We start from the raw sequence: 16,361 nt of genomic DNA, 5'->3' as shown, positions 1-16,361 counted from the left end.
TTTGGCTGGCATCTCATTTTGAAGACCAGCTATGTCCTTGGTTCACTATCGTCCCCTCGCAGCACCGCCTTTACTACGAAAGGGATTTCAAGTCCGCATCCACGCCGAAAGGCTGCCGGTTTCGTATCAACGTTGGTGCTATTCGATCGTGTACGTGTGCGTTTGTGCCTTTAATACGCAGGGTAAACAAACGATAAACTCTACTACAAAATGTTTATTCTTCTAGAAAAGCGAAACCGCAAACGTGCGTCGGGTTCGTGAAATAGTTCGATGCTTCTTCTTAATTAACAAAGTTTACGCTTTCAATTACGGAAGGCGTATGTAGAAGGTAATGTAGGGGCCTTTTCTGCAAGGCTAGATTTGAAAAGCAAGCCAAAGCATAATGATTAAGGTGGTGAGACTAAATTGTACGAAAGTAGAATCAAACACTAAGAATCAACTGTTTCGTTAGGAAAAAATAAAGAAGTAACGAATGAATGAATTTTCTCTATCGTGTGTTGTATTTATCTTATCACATGGTTTAACGTATGCGAATTCACCAACATTTTTTTTCAAATTATTCTGCTTTAAAAATGCCCCAACTCACTTTGACTTTAAAATATTCTTTGCAGTTTATTTTACTTAAATTTACCTGGTTAACAGAAGGTTTCTTGGTAACGGTTGGAAGTAATAAACAACGGTCCACCGACGATCAGGGGTGCGCATGCTTTCCAAAGTGTGTTCCATGAAGTTTACCATAGCGATAGCAAGGAGCATAGCAACGTGTTGATTTTCCTACTACTCCTACGGAATCAAATTCCTGCAAACCAGCATAAGAGCATTCCGCAAAATCTACTCCAGCCCTCTAGTCGTTGGTTTCAGCAAATTCGTTAACATGTCGACAAGAAAAAGCGCTAGTTCGCTCCTTCCTGGAAGCAACCAAAGCAAATCCAGCCACCGTTCGGTGCTTCAGGTGCGTTGTCTAATGTGCAGTTGGTTATTTGTGTATGTTTAAGAATAAAATTGCTTATTCGTTTGCTTATCGTTGATCGCAGGGTACGAAAAATTTTGTGTGGAACCGCGAGGAGGTGTCGTCTAACCTGCCGTACTACAATCACAACTATGAGATCCCGTTCAATCGACCCCCGAACGAGGTTAACTTTATGGGTGGGCTCGGTAGCAAGAAGCCGAACTTCCGCTCGAAGCTGCACCCGCAACGGTTTTCCACCGTTCAGAAGCTGATGCGTATGCGAACGTCAAATCGGATCTTGGAGACGCTCACGGAGGATCTGAGGAACGTGAACCTTTGCCGGCATCGGGGTGAGCAGCAACGGAAGGCTAAGAATGTGACCGAGTTCATTAAGAAGATGACGGACGAGCTGCAGACGGCCGGGAACATTGAGCATTCTACTCCGTCGGATCAGTCGGACGTCCTGCGCAACACCGTCCGGAAGAAGCTCACCAACGATGACTACAAGGAGATGATCAAACGGCTCGATCGGATCCTGCTGGAGGACGATCGCCCGTCGGCCGGCGCGAACGTGTCGTTCCGTGACTGGGCCACCCGGGAGCGGCACAACTTCAAGAACCGCAGCAACATCGAACTGATGCGCCGGGAACGGGAGACACTCGAGTCGGAGCTGTGCTCCTCGGTGGACACGCGCTCGCACGAGTTCATCTCGAACGAGGGCCGCCGGGTGACGAAGATCCGGCGGGCGACGAAGATCCCGCACGTCGAGGGCCACATGTACGGGCCGTTCACGCAGCTGCCGATCGTGGATCCGCTGCTGGAGAACGAGACCAAGTTCGGCATCCCGCTGAGCCTGCTGGTGCGCTCCTACCGCGAGATGGACACCAAGAAGGAAGGTGAGCGTAACCTAATCGATACCCGGCTGTCTCACATGCGCATTCCTCTGTGTCCGAAAAGCAGCGACTCGTCCGAGGACGAGGACCAGATGGAGGAGGTCAAGATCCTCACCTTCCTTCGGACGCCTTACTTCCCCATACCGACGATAAGGCGGCAGAAGAAGCGCCGCAAGGATCGGCTCCGGAGCCGCTGGCTGCAGAAGAACCGGCTGAAGCGCATCACGATGCTGCTGTACGATCGTTCGCTGGAGAACATGCGATCGAGCAGGCGTAAGAAGGGCAAGCGCCAGGCGGACCTCGCGGGAACATCGCGGGGCTCGAGTGCTAGCGTTCCACCGACGACGGGACGAAGTTCGGCCGATCGGAAAAGTGCCAGCTCGCTGGAGGATCGCTCGAGGGTTGCTTTGACCGAGAAGCGGCGTCGCTACTACAACTTCATCGAGGAAAAGTCAAACCAATACCGCCGGAAGTACGACGAAAACTTGCAGCAACGGATGACCACGTTTCAGGACTTCAAAGCGAGCGAAACGGCCTCGGACGATGGGTGCATGTCGGAGACGAGCCGGAGGAAGGCGAAACTGCAAGCGTTGCAGCTCGAGGAGCCGAAGCCGGCCCTGGAGAAGCTCGAGCTACGCTTCCCACCGAACCGCTTCAAGAGCCTCTCGAAGAGCGACACCCGAAAAGGGGCGTTCTACATCGATCCGGAGTTTTACGACAAGATGCGAGACTTCAAGAAATGTGAGTAACCCATTATCCGGTTCTGCCCCGGTGGCTGTGACACTCGAGTGGACATCTTTCAGATAAACAGCGCTCCAAGTACTACACCAGCCTGATGCGGTCCCGCCCGGACATTCGCCAGCGGCTGCAGGTGAACGGGCCGGACTTCGAGGAGGAGCAGCTCGGGCCGGGCGAGAAGTACTTCAGCCGGCTGGCGACCGAGTGGGACAACTACTACGTCCACGAGCTTCGCTACCGGCCCCGGACGCGCAAGTTCTGCCCGAAGACGGACATCCTCAGTATGCGCGAGCGGCGGCGCAAGGTGTTCCTGCAGTACTTCATCGAGGAGAACCTGCTGCAACGCCGGGCACGCCAAAGTTTGGAACGTCGGTATGCGAATTGGATTAAAAACTTTTGCAAGGTAAAAATAAGCACATGCCGGAGGATGCGGGTTGAAATCCGTCCGTTCGGCCGAGCCCTGGTCCGGGTTTGTTTATTACTTTGCTCAACTCTGTTTGCTTTACTTTACGCTTTCGTTTCGGACCAACTTGAAAAAAAAACCCCTCAAAACACGCCAACAAACAAACTCCAGCGTATCAGACCACAGTTTAAAGTTTGGAAGGAAGAGGCGTACTCGAAGCTGGTATCGGCCACTGACCGGGAAAAGGAAGCGACCCAGAAAACGGCACGGCTTAAGGGCGTCCTGCAAGCTCGTCAAAACAAGATGGATTCGGTTACGGAGCGCATTCTGCTGCTGGAGGATCGCTGGGCTAGGGTTATGCAAATTAGGGTGAGTTTCGCAAACGGCCAGCGGGTGGTGTCCTGGTTGGGTTCCGAGGGTAAAGCGATTTGAAGTGCGAATGTTTTCGGGCGCCATGGGTTTTTTTGTGTTCGAAACTTTTCACCGGTTTTTCCGGGCTCTTGTTAATGCGCTTGATAATTTTGATTTGCTGCGGGGCGGAGAAAATGAAGTGAATTCGTGGAAAGGTGATGATTTTTCTTCAACATTAAGTTTGGTAAGCCGGGTGATGTATGCAGGTGCCCTGGAGCGGAAATGAACTGTTGTCCTGATTGGAGAAAAGGTTGTTTGAGGAAACTTAGTTCGATGTTATCTGTAGTCGTAGAATGAGGATTTTTAAAACAGCTTTACCGTACTTCAAAAACCTACAATGTTTATTAAACTTACAAAAAGCTACTGAAAAAATACCGATTTTAAAGATTCGGTTAAATTTACGAACGACACACCTCAAAAGATTTTCTTGTTGTATTATAATCCTGTCATAAGATATGTACATAGCTGTACACTATAATCCTAAATATTCAACGATTAAAACAAAATCTAAGCTTACCAGAAATAATTTTTCAGAGAAACATTTGATTTTGATGATTTTAAGGAATTGTTGTTCTTTTTCTTCCTTAGAACTACTACTACCTTTTGATGGATTCACAATGGCGTTTGAAGAATGATTTCTTCCATCGTGCTGATGACGGTTCACTTCTTTCGGTAAACGCATTGAACGAGGAAGAGTTGAAATTTTTGTTGGGACTTTTTACTTTGTGTAACACCATTGTTTTTTTTCATTTGTAGGTTTCTGACAGCATTCAAAACTGTAAATCATTGTTCATACGCACCGAGGGCAACAATATCGCGACGGAAATAGCGGACTTCTACGTGTCGAAAACATTTCCCGCTCTGGAACGGCTGCCGAGTTGTGAACCGGACGCGGAGTTGTTGAAACGGGGCCTGATACAGCTGAACCTGCGTACGATCGACCTGATCAGCAAGTACAACCAGAAGCTGATGGTGTTCAGCAAGATAGACTACCACTACAAGGACGTGCTGGAGCAGTTTCCCAAGTACTTCACCAGCCACTACGACACGCTGAATCTGTACAACGCCAAAATGGAATCGGTCCAGAGTAAAAACGAACAGCTGAAGGCGCAGTACTACGATCTGCTGGGAGAACCGTTGAAAGATTGCGTCTACAAGTGGGTTCCTTTCGATGATATTTGTGTGGCATAAATGTATTATTCAGGTTCCATTTTATGTCCAACTTTTTAGCAAAATCATGCGCATCATCACATCCGCGATTGGTCAACTGTATTTGTTCATACGCAAGCTGCAGCATCGCCAGGTGGAGATCGTTGAGATCAGCGCCAAAAGCAAACTTTCGGCAATACATCAGCACATTATGGTGGGTGTTGTTGTTCATGTGGGTCTTCCAAGTTTTGGTCATTACATCGTCTTTTTTCATATAGGATTTACTTTCGTTGCTGGATCAACTTCCAATGGATGTTCTAAAAGTGGCCGAAAAGGAGGCTCGAAAAAATCGTAAAACTCTGTTCCGGGAAGCGCACGGAGCTTACAAGCGTAAGATGGTACTCGACCTGCTGCGGAAACAACTTCGTTTCCATGTTAAAAAGTAAACATTCGAAATAGAGACCAAATCGAAAAGTTTTAGATTTTACACAGTCATTTTTCAATCGTCAGTCAAGACGATTCTTAGATTTTTGAAAAGTTTCTATAACTTTTTAAAATACAAAAATGCAACGATACTTGTTTAAATTAAAATTGGCTAAATATTGTATTCTAAAACAACCTGGTTTTGTGACAAAATCAATATAAAGCTCCAATTTAGAAACTCCTCATAATAACCAAGCGAATGTTCGATCAACCTTTCGGTTTGAGACGGTACGCTTTTGTTCCGTGGCGTTCCCCTATTGTTAGGCTTTGGGGTTTCCTGCTTTGATTAGCTACTACCCTTATCATTATATCATAAACTAGCATCAACGTCTGGCGACGGTTATACACGGTGGTAAAACTATCATTAGGTTAATCCCAACCGGAACCCGGTAAGGGACGGAAAATCCCGATAACAAGCGTCGCACGGAAAGAGTCACGTGTGTCAATTCATTCAAGACTGCTTAACGATTGGCGGATTTGTTGTGTTTGTGTGTGTGTGTGTCTTGATATGTTCTTGTACAGTGCCAACATAAATTTGATGCGTGATAAGTATGGGGTGAAAGTTTTCGGGCGTAGTTAGGTCCGAATTTTCCTTATCTGTAGGAAGGTCGTCGAAAGTGGATGAAGGGACAAACACTGAGGAGGTATGAGGTGTTGGTATGGTACAAGAGTTTTCCTGGTAGAGGTGGTGGTTACATCAATCGAAAAAGGTTCACCTGTCGTAATGGAAGGAAGCAAAGCTGTATCGAAAGAGGGAAAACGGATTTTGCACGGTGGGAATTGTTTGCCGGCAATTGTTCTTGCTTGCCTTTCCGGTCACATAATTCAATAGAAAGCCCATCGTTGCCCGGCAAAGGCCACTCGCAAGTGGCCAGAGTGTTGTCTTGCACGAAAACCCCATCTCGGCGATTCGCAGATGATCCCGTGGGCTCCAAAGCTAGGTGCTTCCGGTCGGTAAGTGATCCTTCGCAGCGATTGCGAATTGCAATAATGCCTGGGTGAGAATTTTTCCCACCCTCACATGAGTGTGTGTGTGTGTGTGTTTTTGTTTGCCAAGGTAGACAAGGACTGGGGCGAGCGTGGGTTTCCGTTTTCATTCCCGAGCCCGAACCCGATCCACACAACACGTTTCGGGTGGATAATTTTGGGCGCTGTGTTGGCACCAGACAATGACAATCGGGGACACAAGACAATTTATGGAATTTTCTTCCGTGCCGTCTTCGCCAAGCCGGCGTGGCGACGTTTGTTCGTGCCGTTTCCGGGGAAATGATAACACACTCCGACAAGCGACAAGCGGTGCGCGGTACTGCACTTGATAGACGATATCGCTGTGCCATATCGATGTATTTCCCCGGGCCGCCGAAGACACTGGAGACTGGAGGACGCTGGAGTGCTCTCGAGTCGGTTGAAAATGGCATTTGCCCGCTGAAAGTGGTGCACTGTTGGTTTTCCCGGTTTTGGAGGCGAGTTTTCCGCTGCCCGTTCCATTCTTCGTTGACTCGAGAGGTGGCTCAAAATAATAAAACAGATCAAGCATCCCAGCCAGCACCGGGCGTGGAGTGCACAGTGGAGTGGCTTAAGCTGTAGAAATCGAGTAAAAGTATATTTGGGCAGAGATTTCGGCAAGGACCGCACAATCGTCAATAAATTCTTACGAAATGGTCCGGATAAGTGGTTACATCTTCAGAGAACACCATAATTCAAGTCACCATAATTTTTTGCCTTTCTTGAAATGAGAAATAATCTCATTGTTTTGCATTTGAAATCCATAAAATAATTATTGCAACATCTGGCAAATGAATATAGATCAGTTGGAAATATTGAAAAATAATATTTATTTCTTACACACTTAATTGATGTTAAAATTAATCAAAAAATCGTAAAGTGCAGATCAAATTTAAAATATTACCAAAACCAAGTTCAAAATAATCATCTAATGTAATTGAGGTTCTCCGAGACAACGCCCATTGTTCCTTTGAAACTGATTCAATAGATTTTCAGCAGCTTTTGTAATTTCTGCACCCCATCGCAGCAACTGCCAGGTTTCAATCTTTACCGATTCGTCGTGTTTTTCTTTTTCCCCATTTCCGTTTGTCGTCTAATCATCGCCATGAGATATATTTTTAGATGCAGTTTCCGTCTTCGAGGGCGAAAGGACGTTTCGTAGTTGTCTTTCGTTCAGCGTTTCTTTCGTCCGCCTCCCATCTTATTTATCTTTCCAGAACGATCGTTTTTCGCTTTTTTCCATTCTCACAGCTATCTTCTCGTGCTTTCGCTGGGGTCGCTTTCAGCTTTTGCAGTCAGTGCCAGTGTTAGCGCTGCACCGCGATCCTGCTGCAATTTTCCCACTTATATTGCATTTCATTTATCTCGCGTGCGCTGCTCAATATATTTCATTTCGATTGAGTTTACACAGTGACGGTGCGCAATTTACGGTGCTTTATCGCCATTGTAACCCCGCCGACGGTGAGGGTGTTCCTGGTGTTTTGGTGCTGAGAATGCAATTCCACTATTTCCATCGTATGGCGAATGTTTTCGGTCTTTTTTGCACTCAAATTGTAGACGATTGCTCTGGGATTCCTTAGTTGTGTGGAAAGAAGAGTCCCGGAATGGGAGCGATGTATCGAATACCGTGAAAGGGGTGAGCTTTGTTATCTTTGACTTTCTGTTAGAATTTTCACGAAGTAAAATGTTGATGAAAGAAAGCTACCAGTATTTGATGCCAAACTAAAAGAAACGTCCTGGGGAAAAATGTTAAGCTCTAAGAAGAAATTGATGTGAAATGGAAAAATTATATTTTGTTTAAGATTTCTTTCCCAACGTTATTTCATTTGATTTAATTTGTTTATTTTTCGAATATATCACTGCAGCGATCTAAAATGTGGAAGCAAATTAGCATCGTTAAAAAGTGAAAATTGAGTAGGGCATGTTTTGGATATTCTATATTACTTTATTGTCTTCTTTCAAAATTTTTGTTCAATGCAAGTGTCATAGCCAGTGATATCTAAAATGATATCTGACGTCTTGAGAGGAGAAAAGTGTCATCATTGATTCGGGAAGAGAAAACATGGCCCTGTTGTGCATCCTGAATTCTGGATGGATGGAATTTCATTTGTTCGAAAGACTTATTGTATCAAACCACACGCAATCAAGCAATACAAATTCCAGTCATGCCTTGCCAAACGACTTTTCGTCAATATTGCTGTGTTTTACTTCGAAAAGGAAGACAACCATGCCTCTTCAGCGCTTACAATCATACCTCGTCGTTGGTGCACTACTCCGTCAATGAACAATACCGCACCGTTTGATTAGAGGTGCTAAATTGCACCATGGATCGTCTTCAAAACCATCGGAATGACTGCGCAAACATGTGCAAGTGCCTAGCCCACGGAGACAGCAGTATACTGTTACTAAATAACCACTTACTCAATATCCGGCTGTCGCTGCATTGCGATCAACTTCATAACGAACCGAGCAGACTTAGTGTTTGCAAAATAATTGAACGATTTGATTTGCCGTCCCCAGCCCTTAGGTCCATCGAATCATCTCAAGTGGCTTAACCGGATGCAGTGCCAAGCTTGAACTTGTGTGTTTACAGTGCAAACTTGTCCCGAAATCGCATGGATACGCCTAAAAGGAGTTTATACGGGGTGCGGCTTTTCCAACCGTGCTTCCAATCTCACGGATAGATGGAATCCCCTTCTACAGGATATTTAACGTTCCCTAACATTCGACCACTTATCTCTGCGTTCATGGAAAAGACACCGGTCCACGGATGACAATTTATTGTGCAGACTTCACCTGCAACGTCACCTGCAACCATAACGGGGAGTTAGATTTCGGCACCCACCAACGATTGTACCGACAGGAGGCCGCTGAAAACCTCCCACACGCTCGCTTTTCGTCCAGTCCGCCCGCCGGATTGACGTTGGAATGTGTTTGCCCACGGTGCTTTTGCACCAATTCGGGCGTGTGCCTGCCAAAGAATCTGTCTAATAAAGTGCCGATCTCACCTGGACCGCTGCTGGAGCTACCTTTTTTTTTAAATGTCTCTTTCGTGTCGGGAAAAAGGATCCAGTACGGTGTACTGCATGGCATACCCTGACTCTTGATCTGATGCGACAAGGGGAGTATGTTAGACTCCACGCGTAGCGGGAGGTCTCCTTCTGTTGACGGCTGCAGGACGATACTGTACTGTTGAAGGCTGGTGATATTGCGGTGTTAATACTTACAAGGATTTACTTGTGAGGAGAGCAAAATTGGTTGAGTCAACAAGACACTTTCGCACAATGGAAAAGTGTACAGAAAAGAAACATTCTCTATTTGCTGATAGATTTGAAACTATTGTATAGATTACTCTCAAAATACTTCGATGAGTTAAGGAGTAAAAAGTACATTTAAAACTATTACAATAAATTCACACAACTTTCCCATAGTGCCGTTCAGCTGATGATGCATGTTTCAAGCATCTGGCGGAACCGATGTTATCGTTTCGAACGTGCACGTAACTTTGACACATGCACACACCGGCGGGCAAATGGGACTCCTGGGTCTAGTGTGCACTGCTTGCGTCGGTGTGGAATTGGTCCCGCAAGGTAAAATTTCGATTCCCAGATTCCCCACGACATCGTTTCCTGAAACCAAGCGTCGGCAGAACTGCAACTGATCGTCCACTAAAGGTAGTGGTAGTATAACTGGTAAAAAAACGTTTGGTGGTTTATTTTTACCACACTTTAACTAAATCAAATAAAAAGTAAGTCATGTCAGTCAATTTATAAAACAATGTTTAGTACAACACAGTGCAGTTAGATGCAAATGCAGTCAGATTTTAAACTCACAAGATATGTTAGGCATAATAGGATTTTTCATCTTGATGAAATAATAAATTTATTTTGCTATTAAAATTCCAACTTAGAATAAATACACCAGCATAGAAATACAGACATATTTCATCAGATTTGTTGCTCTTTGAGATTTAGAAAACCTTTTTTAACACATCTTCCGAACAATAAACTTTCACAGATAACACTCTTCGTTGTGGGAGGATTTCTGCCAAATCTAATATTAATTTACTCACAAAAGAGTTGTTTTTTTCATATCCACAACCTTTTGAACACATGTGGTGACATAATGTGCTCACCAATTAGATCAACTCCCTGGAACTTGACTCGCCTTGTACATGAAACCTTTTTCTTAAGCACCACACCATAAGGTCGAACCGACGATGGCTGGTGACAAGCTAGTTAATAAATGGGACCCTCTCGATGGGAAGAGAAATGGAGGGAGCAGGATAGCGGGCTATTTGTCAGTGCATTTTGATCCGTCCAAAACTGGATGATCCCAATCAGTAGCCCTCGCTTGGTTTCCGAATGGTGGTACAAAATTTTGCATCATTCGGTAGCAACGTTTGGGTTCCGAGACAACGTTCTCCCGTTGACCCCGAGCCGGAAAAGTTTCCCTTCGGCTATGATAATTATGCGAATACCAAATCGTACGATATTCGCCTGAGTAGAACGTAACCGCTCGAGGAACAGAAATTTGCCATTACAGAGATAGGAAAAACCTCATCATGCATACTATCCATTATACGGGGAGTTTTTCTTTCCCCTGTTCGGGTGAAGGATCCTCCAAGGGAATTGGATACGGGAGTGTCAATATGGGCGAACAGTCGAAGCGAGCAGATGGTACGCCGGGATGCCATTCAAAATTTACGACAACTAATCGTATAATCTTTCGCCCAAATTGCCAGCAATCACCGCCGACATACCGACATGCATGCATCCTTTCCCCGGCAGCTCGCAGCCTTGTCGAAGGCAGCTCGCGGAAGCCCTCCGAAATGGATTCCCGTATTCAGAATGGGATGAACTAGGAAATGATGCAGCCATTGGCAACACATTGGACTGGGGGATTTTTTTTTTTCAATCTTTTTCCGGGCGAAACGGCTCCAACCAATCTCGAGCAGGATGGTACAATTTATGGGGAAAGTTTTTCATTTCGATAGTTTAAATTTTTGAGCAACGCTTTAGCTGTCACAGAGAACGGTCTTCCAGCCGCAATTGACATTGTGGAACTTCGCTTTAGATATATTTTTTAATCAATTTAGGTGTTTGAATGTTTTTAAAAAGAACCTGTGTTACTTTATTTTTGAGCTGGAGCTTCTCAACTTCAACATGGTTTTTTACTAAGAAGATTTGAAATTGTAGGGATTGATCTGAGTTTGTAAGGTTAATAATAATTGAACAAATTGATCGAAATAAATAATGAATGATTAAATGAAAGCGAAATCAATCGCCAGCTGATTGGAAATTAAAATTGGAAGAGCTATGGCCTACTAGAATAGAAATATGGTCTTCTGCAAAACAAAGCAAATTAACATTGGGGAGAATTAGTTTAATTTAGAAATGAAAATATAGTACAGATAAATGATTCGTGGAGATAACGACAGAATCCACTTGCTGTACTTCTTCCATGGCTAGAAAGTTTCTTATTACCCCTATGACACATAATAAGATTTGTTTTCTTCTATGTTTTGACAAATGTTATAAATCTCAATTGATCTAAACAATTTATCGAATATGTACTTCCAATAGCAACATTAGGATTCTCTCTTTGTTGCCGTACTACCCACATATTTCATATCCAGCGTAAACCGTTTAGGTGTATCATAAAAGTAAAACATTGACACGTTTTATCGTTTGGACTAGACGAGTTAAAGATGAAAAAACAACCGGTCTCATCTATTTCCCCACGAGCTGGGCGAGTAAGGATTTTCTTCGATTTCATCTCGTAATCATAAAATGTTGTGCAGTTCAAAACAAGCACAAATATCGACGCTTCACCGTGCTGCCGAGTTGAAGCGTCGAAATATAAAATAAACGTATAAAATAAACCGGAAGAAAAACCTACAAAACCCTGCCAGAAGAGTTAAAGATGTTTACGTTTCGTTGCGCACGATTTCGCTTCCCGTCGTTGCATGCGTCGAGGTAAATCCAGGAGTGGCTCAAAAAGTTGGAAGGCTTTGAAGGCTAAGAGCGGGCGAAAGAACGGGCAACAAATGTACGGCAGCCTAAGGCTTTACAACTTTCGGCCAAGTTTGTTTATTTGTTTGGTCGTGGGAGAAGGGTGGCAGGGAGGGAGTTACCGGAGGAAGGAGCTTAAGAGTAAGGAATCTCCATGCCATTCGCATTCCCGCTTCCCCCCGTTGTATCGCGATTTCGCTGAGTCAAATGACATCATTCCAGACGGTGCGTGATTCAAAGCCTAATACCGTGTGGCTCGGGGCGGGTTATTTTTTATGAGCACCAACTTTACAATTATCGTACGTTTTTGTTATTGCGTCTGGGGTGGGAAAAAAGGAGAAGTAAAATATCCACCCGACGCTGGAGTTCCTTTTTCAATCCCCGCTGCTCGTGCAAGGATTGACCGGAAGTGCACGGGTTATGGGTTTCGCATTTTTTTCTCCCTCCTGTAAGCACACATTCGTGTCGTATCAGTAGATCGTTTAAGATTTTATTTGGTTTATTTCCATCGTAAAATGGTCGCCTTCAACCTTTTTTCGTCTTCTTCTTCCTCGGCGAGACGCGTGTGGACAAAACAGCTAAAAGTGCGCCGAAGGAAAGATTCCGGACGGGAGTTCAACGTCGAAGGGAAGTCGTACGGTTTCATTACAATTTAAACGCTGACAGTCTAAAGTGTTATTTGATCCGATTTTTCGGACATTCGCCCGGGTGACGTGAGATGATGTGGGATGGCTACAAGGTGGTTCGTTTAAAAAAAGTGGTCAGAAAATGGCCTTGCGCGAAACAAAGGGAAACAGTTGTGGATGGTTTATTTAAATTGGATAATGATCGTTTCTTATACGCTCCATTACTTTGATGGCCTATTACTGGCCCGGTCAGGGGTTGGTTTAAAAACCATGGGACATGTAAGGTTAATCCGTATGAATCAGTGCGTCCTTTGTTTGATTCGAATTATATGTCCTGGATTTTCTACTTTTCATAGGTTAAACATGCTTTTAGGTCAATTTTCGAAAAGATGCAGATTGAAAATAACAAATATCATTAGGTTATCCGAAAAAAATTCAATTACAAAAATACATTTACGTATATATGATTTAAAAAATTATTGAAATCAATGCCTTGGATAATTTGTTTAAGTAGTTTCTTTCAGAACAACTCAAGATAAAATGGTGAATATGCTTTTCAATCTATAGAAACCGTTCTTATTTTCGACACGTTTTTTTAAAGATATTGTGAAATCGTAAAACGTAAAACGTAACTCTGTCCCATCGCTTAGCAGGATATCACATTATCAAAAATAAAATAAAACACCCCCAAAAATCCCTACGCCCTGGGCGACCACCCACCCCACCCTTTGCACCACTCATGTGGCGAATGCTCCTGAAAGCGTAATCAAAATAATTTTCTATTCCGGCGCAAAACGTAAGCAGCTGGTTGGTTTTGCCGCTGGAGGCCTTGTTTTAGACCACGCTCCAAGACCCACCCACCCACTTGGGACGCCGCCCCGTTGTTTTATGCTCTGTTTCGGCGGCGGTTCTTATGGCGTTCCAAGAAGTCGCTCGTTCACAGCAACAAAAACGATTTTGATCCATTATCTTCTCGGAGCCAGCAGCACAATGTCGTGTGTTCTCGAAATAAAATAAAAGATGCTTCTTAACTTGTTGACCGAAGAGACACAAAATGGTTGAACATGGCGATGCGGGGGCTGGTGGGGGTGGAGGAAAGAACAAAGAATGGACGATGTGATTGTGTTTTGGAATTCAATAACATCTGAAAAACATGCCACTCCGGGAATGCTCCGCTGTCCGCCGCTCCGTGCCTGATGAATAGCGTCCTGCATCCGAAGCCGTGGACGATGATGGTTGGCTTGGCAAGAGCGAAGCCCACAAGACGCCCTGCCCTGGTCATAATTTTTGTGTCGAACGGCGATCGTGCTATCTGCCGGCCATATCTCCTCCCCGACCTGGCGTCTTTTCCGATGGGCCAGATAAAGTGGGCACATCTTTCTTTCTTGTTCGGGTTTGTGTGATGAAAAATTTTACTTCTAGCTGTAGGATCCAGACCCGGGCAAAACCACACATCTTAAACATGTCGTCCGAAGCGGTCGATGGCGTTCTGCGGCCAGTGCAACAGTTTTGAAGTACTGAGTTTCGAAGCACCGAGTAAATATTTAGTGTAGAAGATGTACTTTGTGACGGATTTTCTTCGAAGGACGATCAAGGAATATTCCAGCGAGGCACCCGATTCAGCCAACGTTAGACAACAAATAATGAACTTTTCTTCGATAAGCTCATCGCTGCAGGGTGACCCACTTCTCTCGCTCCGTTTGCCCATTTTCCTTGGAAGCATAATTTTTCATTGAGGTCTAGGGAATCAATTTCTCGGTTCCGATTTTCCCGCAACAGCCACAGAACGAAACACCGACCGGATGAGGTCCGATCGAGGGAACAAAGTTTCACTGCCCCTGCAGCAAATGTGTGCTGTTTAGGAGGTCTTTCTACTGTGTTGTCGATGCCAAGGACGGCACGGCCGGTGCTGAGGGTAAAGTAATTTATGTTACTTGACAGATTGCCCTGCGGGTAGGCTTTTACCAGCCCGGCCTCGGCCCGGAGATCAATAGGCCCTGGATAGTTCAAGCCGATGCAATAACGGGTAGGTAATTGATTGGGAAAATTGAATTGTGATAAGCTTTTACAATTTACTGACGCAAACATCGGTGCTTTATCACTCGACTGGCTTGAGATTGTACTTCAAGCGAGTATAATGCTCGTATGTTTATTATTTTTGCTAAGTATTGCTACTCATGTACCATCCTCGTGCGTCATGATGTTTGAAGCTTTTGATCTTGAGAATAAAACATCCTTTCATTGACTTACAAGAATTAGATGAATCCGATCAAACATTATTGATATTTTATTAATTAATTAAGGTGCTTAAACCATAATACGGTTAATATTTTATCACGATAAACCCTTTTCAAATAATTGTAATTAGTGTTGAGTAATTCAGGATTAGATTCATAAATCTGATTCGTTTCCTTAATATGGATTCAAATCTGTGTGGCTACCAGTAACTTTTTGCTGTATCGAATCGCTGAGGCGACTAGCAACTCTATTACTCACTCATTCGCTTTTTTGCTATTTCTATTTAAGACTTAAAATTAATTAGTTTGAGGGAACATATGGACACTTCTACGCGTTGCAAAACCCAATACGATATTGTGAATTAATAATGGGAAATATTTCAATGACATAATTTATACATCAATATAAAGTTCGTTCATATTTTTTGGAAATCAAGCATATTTTGTAGAGACGAATGTCTTATCGATACTATTTTTAAATATCTCAACATTCTGATAACTTGTAAACTGCGAAGCAAAGCACAAACCGTCTTGATAAACCTTACCTCTAAAAAACCTGCACAGAACACGGTTGCCAAAATCACGAAAAATGTGATTTAAAACATCACGCCTCCGTAAGGCTCAACACACAAATGTCTAGGATGGGCTGGCACATCCCGCTCCAATACGGCCTAATGAGCGATTAATCACCATCTTAGCACACGTCCGCCGCAGAAGCGTTCATTCTCGAGAAGCCGGAAGTCCTCTACCAGCTGAGTACGTCCCTTGCCCCGCCCCACACCCCCGGTACCAAGCGCTCGAAGACATCCGTGTGCACAATGGTGGAATACTGTCAGCTGCAGCCCAGCAGCAAGATACCTTCCGGTGCAGAGACGAACCGGGACCGGCCGGCTAGCTCGTTCCGTTGCGTTGGGGAAATGAAATATTCCCTTTCATCCGTGCAGCATCTCACCTCGTTGATGGAAAGCGCCGCTGAGGGAAGGGAAGGAGTCCGACACACCAGCAGGGGAAGAAAAACTGCCAACGGAATCAGTTCCGGATCCACGTGGCGTGAGTGAGTAAGTCTAACACACACAAACACACTTACACACATGGATTATTGGGGCTAACCGGACAATTTTTACTCGTGCCCAAAAGCGGGAAAGTTCCGTGCAGTTTCCGACCCGGGATGACATAATGTTTGTAATAAACTGTAATATGAATGAATGTGGTCTACTCCATCATGCGCACCATGTGAAACGCACGGACGTGGAAGGATTCGACGTCACTTTTTTGCCCGGGTCGGAAAACACGGCCGGAGATGTACGTTCTATTTAGTGCCGTCTTTCCCTCCCCCCGCCACATGGCGGCCCTCAAGACTTTGCGGTGAGCTTTGAGGTGCCGGCAGACAACGCAGACAGACGTCACGCATTTGTCGCTGTCAGGATGCAGCCCTGCGCGGGTAAGCGCATTT

General features: G+C 44.7%; 2 protein-coding genes across 2 annotated transcripts in view; both read left to right on the top strand.

Annotated features, from left to right (window-relative positions):
• The first annotated feature begins 874 nt into the window (after positions 1–874).
• Positions 875–4,989, top strand: LOC131265889 (uncharacterized). Its single transcript, XM_058268228.1, has 8 exons — positions 875–952; positions 1,035–2,583; positions 2,646–2,983; positions 3,155–3,352; positions 3,983–4,066; positions 4,151–4,551; positions 4,625–4,757; positions 4,822–4,989. Exons 1-8 carry the CDS (start codon positions 875–877, stop codon positions 4,987–4,989), a joined length of 2,949 nt encoding a protein of 982 aa, XP_058124211.1.
• A 1,466-nt stretch (positions 4,990–6,455) lies between these two features.
• The window catches only part of LOC131267697 (leptin receptor gene-related protein), a 208,333-nt gene continuing 198,427 nt past the window's right edge, over positions 6,456–16,361 (top strand). The window contains exon 1 of the mRNA XM_058270629.1: positions 6,456–6,459. The gene's annotated coding sequence lies outside the window, so the exon portion shown is untranslated. The remainder of the gene's footprint in view (positions 6,460–16,361) is intronic.

The sequence above is a fragment of the Anopheles coustani genome, chromosome 2 (assembly GCF_943734705.1).
Source record: "Anopheles coustani chromosome 2, idAnoCousDA_361_x.2, whole genome shotgun sequence".
Taxonomy (NCBI): domain Eukaryota; kingdom Metazoa; phylum Arthropoda; class Insecta; order Diptera; family Culicidae; genus Anopheles; species Anopheles coustani.
This window is presented reverse-complemented; position numbering and strand designations above follow the sequence as displayed.

What these genes read in the sequence shown, in the direction of transcription:
- LOC131265889 (XM_058268228.1), top strand. Translation starts at nt 875, where the DNA reads ATGTCGACAAGAAAAAGCGCTAGTTCGCTCCTTCCTGGAAGCAACCAA. An exon ending in GATGCGAGACTTCAAGAAAT is followed by an intron (nt 2,584 to 2,645) that starts GTGAGTAACCCA and finishes GACATCTTTCAG; the next exon opens with ATAAACAGCGCTCCAAGTAC. An exon ending in GGATTAAAAACTTTTGCAAG is followed by an intron (nt 2,984 to 3,154) that starts GTAAAAATAAGC and finishes AACAAACTCCAG; the next exon opens with CGTATCAGACCACAGTTTAA.